The sequence below is a fragment of the Orycteropus afer genome, unplaced genomic scaffold, assembly GCF_000298275.1.
Source record: "Orycteropus afer afer isolate SDZICR_OR568_19922 unplaced genomic scaffold, OryAfe1.0 scaffold00493, whole genome shotgun sequence".
Taxonomy (NCBI): Eukaryota; Metazoa; Chordata; class Mammalia; order Tubulidentata; family Orycteropodidae; genus Orycteropus; species Orycteropus afer.
In genome coordinates, this window is record NW_006922080.1 from 1,151,570 (window position 1) to 1,160,233 (window position 8,664).

Consider the following 8,664-nt stretch of genomic DNA (forward strand, 5'->3'; position numbering starts at 1 on the left):
GCTTTTCATTTGGTCACTAATCACTCCTTCACTGACCAAATAGGAAAACAAGGTTTATATTTGTAGTTACCAAGTTGTGGACCAGAATATTTAGTCTCCTCCCCCTTCCACTCCCATTCTTTTCTTGTTTAGTGACTTTTTCTATTCTGTTGATCATTTGGGTAGAGGTGGTATGGAAGTCAATGTATACAGCCTGCCAAGGAGGAATGAGTTTGGGTTGTGTCAGACTTGCATTTGAACCCATCACTACTTGCCTTTAGCGTCTGTGAACATCACTCAGGAACCAATGTAACTACCCTATATATCTTTGATGAAGATTGCATTTTATATACACACACACATAGCAAGTGCATAGAACATAGCAAGCATGCAATACGTTGTATTATTATTACAAATAATTTCTCTAATTTTACCTTTTTTGTGCTTAGAAATTGAAGCTTCAATTTTTTGAAATGTATTTATCTACTTTAAATTCTTGGTTCCTTTTCTTTCTCTTTCAGGCACGTTGCAGAGTGATTGTTTTGCCATTCATGCACACATATGTGGTAGACAGATGACTGTTGTCTGCCTTGTGCTACTCTAGGTGCCCCATCTTGCAGTGCGTACTGGAAAAGAGATGGACTCCAAAGCTGAAAACACACATGTGTGGCCCACATCTGCAGAACATGAACAGAACACTGCACAGGTGAAGAGTGGTCCATTAAAGCTTTATGTTGATAGCTGTTCTTTAGTTGGATACAGTTAGCTGGCAGCTAAAGAAGTAACAGCTACTCTATAGTAATGAATATTTAGGAGGGGGCTGAGTTGAAGAACTTGGGCATAAGGAATAGGCAGTGTTTCAATACTTTGAATGCTCCATCAAGATAGTTCACTATGATTTAGAAGAAGCGCTAAACTACCACTTACAGGCTTCTCTGCCTTTTCTGTAACTTACTGCTGTCAGCTGTTTGGCTGTCCTGTTTTTTGTTGCTGGTGCTGCAAACCACAAACTATAGTTTGTTTCTTTTATGTTATCTGGTATAGAAATTTGATTCTTCTTGTGTCATGAAGTACAGGGTATGTCTATAAAGTTTTTTCTTTTGTTTCCTTTTAAATCCTAAATGTTAACTTCTTCTTTCTTTTTTTTTTTTTCACCCTGAATGTTAACTTCTAAATGAAAGTTATCCCATTTTTAGTCAACAGCTTTGGAGAGGCATCACCCCTCCAAACAGTGCTGTCATTGATGATCTCTGTCTTTCAAATTTCCATCAGAACCATCTCCATGTGCTTTTGACTGTTCGCAAAGGCTAATCTCTACATTTTGGGTATGGACTTGAACTTTAGGAAAAGCAAGCAGTCATTTGGAGCCATATTTAATATGTGACCAAAGCATAAAGCTTAATTTTTAAGCAAAAATGGAATTATAATGAAGTAGTAAAGTTGATCATCTGGTATGATTTAAAAGTCTGAGTCTGAATACTTAAGAAAGAAAAATTCGAGAGATGTTTTCAGCAGAAGTTGAGATGCTGCTTTGTGTCCTAGGGAAACCATTTTGAAGGCTACTTTCATGTAGCTCAATTTTAATGTATTTTTTTTTTGTGAACCAGAATGTAGTCCATAAAAGCACAAAACAAAAGGAAACCTGGTTGTGACACTGTACTTGACCAGGGTCCCTCTTTGTGGATAACCAGATAGCAAAGTTCAGGGCTCCTCCTTGGATCTCCTCTTCTCAGATCTTCCTTTTCCAGAAGCTAATAATTCTGATTCAGTAGAGTACTGAGTGATGAAGAGCCAAGTTGAAAAATTTGGGTATCTGTTCTTCTGAGGAAATGTCTTTTCTTTTTTAAGCGTTAAAATTAGTCCATGGTTTTTATGCTAATGAATAATCTAAAGTCACAAAATTTATCTTATAGCAGTGAAAACTGAACAAATATGTTATAAGCATAGTTATTCCACTGTGCAAACTATTTCGTCATTGGCAAAATGAATCTGTGTAGAAGTTACTGTAGAGGCAGAAATTTGTTGCATTTCTGTTGTGCTCAATTGCATGTGGTCCTCAGGTTTCTTTCTGGGGGTTAAATAAGTTTGTATCATTTTTGGGATCTCATTTCCACTGTAGAAAACTGAAGTAATAAAAAATTAGGTTCAAAGCCAAACCAGTATAAGAGTGCCTGACTTCAATATCAACACATAAATTATTTCTCTTACAAATATGTACTTTGGCCATCTGTTCTCATACCTTAAATACAAGGTATCAGGCAGCATGCCAAGCTGTAGCCTTTAAGAATTCAAACCTCCAAAGCTGACTACTCAGAAAGGATTCTGCTACACTCTTATTTCTGCTTCAGTTCTTTAGTTCTTGGGAGACGGGGAATTATTTACCCTGGTGACAACTGAACCAGTTTTCCAAAAACCCTTAAAATTACTTTATTAGAATTTTATTTTTACTTAGCTGAAAAGAAAGAGTTCATTTATAGTCATTGATTCAGGAAACATTTAGTGATATGCCTCCAGTATGTCCTTTGAGTATCAAAGAACTTATAGGAAAGAAAGTGACTTTATTTTAATGTGTTTACTGAAAGGCATTAATATAAAGTAGAATTTTTATGATGTGTTGAGAGCAATTGGCTTTTGAGTTTAGGCATATTTTTTTCATGTCACAGAATAATTTGTATTATTTACAATTTTGTATTTTGGTAGTGTTGTCAACCAGGAATCTTTAGTTGCTTCTCCAGGATCAATTAACCACATCCTCATACCTACCTAATAATGATTCTGTATTGGACATTTGAGGCAAAGGGGGATTTAAGTCAGTTGCCTAACATTAAGTACATCAGGAACGAGGAACAAGGTCTTTGGATCCTGTCTCCTAGTTATTAACTCAGTGTAGATGGAGATATTTTAGTCCCCATTTTCCCTTCATTGGGGAATATTTTAGAAAGACAAGTGTGGACTGTGCCTGGTCAGCCACAAAACTTGGTGAGATTGATACTGTTCTACAAGAAAAGATGCTACATACCTGTCTGCCTTTTGTCCCAGGTACACTTTGTTCCGGACACTGGAACTGTGGCTCAGATTGTCTACACCGATGACCAGGGTCGTCCACCCCAGCAGGTGGTGTACACAGCAGATGGTACCTCCTACACTTCTGTCGATGGTCCGGAGCACACACTGGTTTACATCCACCCTGTGGAAGCTGCACAGGCATGTGCAGTATATTTGTTTACAATTTTCTTCTTAATTAATGAATTCACTAATCACTTGTGTTTCCTCTTTGCCAGTCTGTGCTAGGTGCTGGTGATACAGAAAATACTGGATAAGATTTGTACTCTCAAGGAGCTTATTAGCTGACTTGACAGAGAATGATAGGGGTTATTTATTTAAATTAAATGCAAAGAGTTAGAGTACTAGCCTTGTATCAACTCTTCTTTCCAGTAAGCACTGAGGACATTATGAACTTTCACTTTTCTTAAGTATTAAGAACCAAGCCAAAAATGGCATTTAGTTCTCTATAGGTAAATACAGGTCAGAGAAAGCATACAGATTATTTCAGTTAAGTGTGTAAGCATAGGCACCTTTTAGCTTGTTAACTGCTATTTGTTAATAACTTATTTACTGATTTGTAGGACTGTAATAGAAGCAAAGGTTATTTTCTGGTAAAAGCTGTACAATTATGAAAAAACAAAAAAACCAAACCTGCTACCATTGAGTCAATTCTGACTCTTGGTGACCCTAGATAGAGTAGAATTGTGAAATAGAAGCAGACTACCTCATTTTATTTCCATGGAGAGGCTGGTGGGTTTGAACCGCTGACCTTTTGGTTAGCAGGCAAATGCTTTAACCACCACATTATCAGACCTCCTTGCACAATTATAGCTACTTTTATATTTTTTTGCCAGTGACTTCTAGCATCTGTTTTCAAATGCGTAACACATTTTCCCATATATAAATGCTAGTTTCTCTTGTTAGCACTTGCCAATGTACCAAGTACTTTTAAACATTTTTTTTTTTTAATTAAAGTTCCATACTTTTATAATAGGATCTTGGTAATAGCAATTTGCCCTCATGCAGCATTTAATCAAGAAGCTCAAATCACTCCTAAGAAGAAGTGAGGCCCTCCTATTAATATCTTTAAAATCTATATAAAGATGAAATAGCCAAGTAGGAATCTGATACTTTTGGAATGCCTCTGCTTATTTTTAGACCCCTACCTTATTAAAGGCCAGCTCTGGTGGCGTACTGCCTAAGGCATTTGACTGCCAACCAGAAGACTGGTCGTTCAAACCCACCAGCCACTCCTCAGAAGGAAGGTTGGACATTCTACTTCAGTAGTGATGTTGTTGTTGTTATATGCCGTCGAGTCAGACCCAACTCATAGCGACCCCTCCTTGGGTTTCTGAGGCAGTAGCACTACGGAAGTAGATTTCTCCATCTTCCTTCCGAGGAGGGGCTGGTGGGTTTGAACCGCCAGCCTTTTGGTTAGCAGTCAAGTGCCTTAGGCACTATGCTACCTGAGCGGTCTCTATGAGTCAGATCTGACTCCACTGCAGTGCACTGTTGTTTGTTTGTTTTTACCACATTAAAGTAAAATAAGATAGTTTGTGTAAAGAATATCCTATGCTCAAGTTTTAGTTTATTACTGTGTTACTAAGTGTCTGGATTAGGATAATTTTTTTGTATGTGTCAAATCGCAGAAGTGTGACACTGAAATTCTTTTCTGTGTTCCTCTGGAATCACAACTGAACCATAGTTCTTATTCCCATAGATTAGATAAAAGGTTGGGTGAATTCAAGCTTTAGAAGAAAGAATACTTTTCTGGATTGGAGATATTAGTGGTGCTTTGGTTAAAATAATTTTGAAGATTTTCCTTCTCTGCTTAGCTTTGCTGCCCTGTGACCTACACTACCATCTGTTTATAATGATTAATTTTAATAACAATTTTATTATGCCCTTACTGGCTTTACCCAAGAAAAGTACCTGTTGTTGTTGTTATGTGCCGTCGAGTCAGACTTGACTCATAGAGACCCCTCCTTGGGTTTCCAAGGCAGTATCACTATGGAAATAGATTGCCCCATCTTCCTTCTGAGGAGTGGCTGGTGGGTTTGAACCGCCAGCCTTCTGGTTAGCAGAGGATTATTACTAGCTATAATGAGATTTAATTCTTCCAAGAATTGGTGCTTAGCAGTAGTATAATTTTCCTTGTGTAGACAAGCTGTCTAGAGATCTATTGATAAGTTTTTTTTTTTTTTTGTCTAGACTCTGTTTACAGACCCAGGCCAGGTCACTTATGTCCAACAGGATACCACAGCTCAGCAGGTAAGGACTTGCCTTTGTTGTTGTTTGGAGATAATAGTGTCAAAGTTACAGCCCTCTGAAATGCCTCCTAACTTAATCCTCTATACTATGCATTTTCAAAATGTTTGCTTCTTAAGTATTAAGAACATTCTCCAGCTTCTTTAATGGAAACAAAACTGCCAAGGGGGCAAGGAGGCTGCATTTTCTGACCTCCTTTAACCCCACAAGAGGAAGACAGAATCACCATCATTAGCCCAAGGCCTATTCCTACAAGGCCAGACATGCTGCCTCCCTCCAGCTCTTTCACCAACCCTGACACCAATTGATCCTCCCGCAGCCCACCACTCTCTGGGTTTGATAATTCGCTGCAGTGGCCACACAGACTCACAGATGATGGGTTTTTTTAGGGAAGCTACAGGCTACAGTTCAGATTCAGGAATACGTTTAGCTTAGATTCCTTCTGCCTCTAGGAGGGCTCCTTTAGAGCCTGGCAGAGTGGCTAAACTAAACAATCCCCAAGTCACAATTCTAATCACCTGAGAGAGAGAAAACTTCCCAGAGAATTATTTCGTGCTGCTCCCAACAGAAATACCCCAGGTGGGTAACTTTAACAAGCAGGAGCTACTCAATTGCTCACAGAAAATCCCAACACAAAGTTTACAAAGACTTTTGGCTATTGCAAAGCCATACTATGTAATTTACTACACTACAAAAACATAACATTAACATACTCCAATCAGTGTACATTGCAGTAGGCTGGTAATAAAAAATGCTTTGTCAGGGCAATTTAAAAAATAAGCATAATAAAAAGGGTACTAGCTCAAGCCCCAAAGAATAATCTTGAGTTTTGAAAGAGTGTATATATATTTAATTTGGAAACATTTTAGTACTTGATTTAAAAATGATTTCTGTTTAATTTTAACATATACGTTTGTTGACCAATCTTTCTCATTCTGGTTTCTTAAAAATTGGGATTATTCTTGGGTTTCTTTTAAAACATTTCTTCCCCTTTACCCATATTTCCAGTAGATTCTTTTTAATTTTGAGGGACTTCTTCCTTACTTCCCCCCAGAGTGAGAAGGGATAAAGAAGGCATAGAAACTAGGTACTGTCAATATTACTCTAAATTGAATATGTATTCAAATATATTTATTTTCATGTCAGCTGCTTTAACTTAATTCAGCTGTATCTTTGACTGTCATGAATTACTAGTAATTAAATTCTCATTAGTAAGCACTTTGGATTTTTAGTGTAAGAGAGAGAACTAATGAACCCTCATAAAGGAGCCATGGTGGTATAGTGGTTAAGTGTTTAGCTGCTAACTGAACGGTCAGCAGTTAGAACCCCGACCAGCTGCTCGGTGAAAGAAATATGTGGCAGTCCTCTTCCATAAAGTTTACAGCCTTGCAAACCCTGTTGGGTAATTCTACTCTGTACTATAGAATCACTATAAGTTGAAATCAGGTCGATGACAGTGGGTTATTATGGGAGTGTATGATTCAGATGTTTCCATTTTCAAATTTGAAAAATACGAAGTAGTTGTGTTGATATTATCTATGAAATCATGAGAAAATTCTTAGGAGTCTTTATTATATAAGTTATGACTGAATTTATTCATTTTTGGTAGTGAACTATAATTTTGTGAGGTCTGTGAATTTGAATAAAATTATTTTATTTTAATATTTTTATAATAATTGGATATATTCTTGACTCCAAACAATTTCTGTAAATATTTATTGATTCCATCAGGCAAGCATTTGATGAGTCTAGTTAGTGTTTCCTATTTAGAGGGTAAAAATAAAATGAAATAAATGCCTTTGAATGTCCTCTATAGATGATTAATATATTAATTCATTTTTAGAGTATTGATTTTTTTGTTCATAAAAAGCTGAAACAATGCAAATAAAAAAGTTTTGTTTTCTTTTAAAAAAGCAAATCAACAATACCTCAAACTCTATCCAGGAACATTAACTTAATATTTGATAACTATTATTTCAGACATGCATACATAGAGAAAGATAAACAAGCAGGGGGAATAATAATGTCTTGCTGTAAATGCTATTATTAATTTAAATATTTTTAACTTAAATTACATTTAGCAGACGAAAAATAAATTGAATTGACACTGAAAGTGGTTGGAGTCATTGTTTTTCCTAACCTATACTTCAGCTTCACCCCATTCTATCCATCAGCTCCCTGGAAATCAGCACACTGTATACTTCCTTCTGCTTTCCTCAGCATTGTTTTGTGTCAGTTATATTATTATTTAAGCTATCATATTTATACCCTGTTCAGTAACAGCAGTTATTTAGAATTTTGCTCCATTCTCTACTACCATTTAATTTGCTTTGGCAAAATATTAAGTGTAATTTTTGTATTTTTGTCATATCTTTTCTGTCTTAATGGCTGGGTCATTCTTTCTTTATCTTTGAAGTTTTTCTTTGAAGTATAATGACTTCACTAATATATAAATTAGAATTTCCTAGGACAGGGTAGGTCTTTTTGATGTATAGGTTAAAACTTTACTTCAGGAAAATTTTAACTTATTTGGTCTTTGAAAATTCTTTTGTTCTGTTTGATATGTTCACTTTTTCAGTAACATCAGTGGTGCCTATGTTGGCTCTTATTTGCGTTCTATATCTAACATTTTCTTTACAATCATATATACATATTATTTTCCACTTCATCTGTGTATTTTCTTTTAGCCTGTCTAGGAGGCCACCTCAGGTTTTTTTTTTAAACTACTTAATTAATGTGTGTGTGTGTATATATATATATATATATATATATATATATATATATATCTGCACAAATCATGAACATATAGTTCAGTGATATGATATGAAGTGAACATACCCTGTGACACTCAGATTAAGCAACAGAAATTACTAGCTCTTAAAAGCTACGCTTATGTTTGCTCCCAATTACATACCCTAATCTTCTTAAAGGTAAGTACTCTTCTGCCTGCTAACATCATAGATTAATTTTTCATTTTTTGCACTTTACATAAGTGGTATTATATAGTATGGTTTCCTTTTTGTGTGGCTTCTTTCACTGAACACTATTCTTGGGAGAGTCATTCATGTTGTTGTGTGTAGCTGTAGGTTTTTTTCTTTTATTTTTAATATATTTACATGTTACACTATTAGGTTGTTTCCAATTTAGCCTAATAAGAATAATAGTGCTATGGATATTTTTTATAGTGTACATGTTCATGTATTTCTTTTTTTCATGGTGTCCCTGGTTTCTTTGTTCCATATTATTTTCTGTGCTGAGCTCATTATGTTTATGAATTGTGTTATCATTTCCTTTGTTGCTGTTGTTTTAGTATATGCTGAATATTTGTGCTTGTCCTCTTTTTTATTGTGATGTGAAGGTTTATCATTTTTC

General features: G+C 35.7%; 1 protein-coding gene across 1 annotated transcript in view; it reads left to right on the plus strand.

The window, feature by feature from the left end:
* Window positions 1–616: 616 nt before the first annotated feature.
* Window positions 617–8,664, plus strand: part of PRDM10 (PR/SET domain 10) — a 167,474-nt gene continuing 159,426 nt past the window's right edge. Inside the window, exons 1-3 of the mRNA XM_007955182.1 lie at window positions 617–685; window positions 3,019–3,183; window positions 5,236–5,295. Coding sequence (XP_007953373.1) covers window positions 617–685; window positions 3,019–3,183; window positions 5,236–5,295 — 294 coding nt within the window. The remainder of the gene's footprint in view (window positions 686–3,018; window positions 3,184–5,235; window positions 5,296–8,664) is intronic.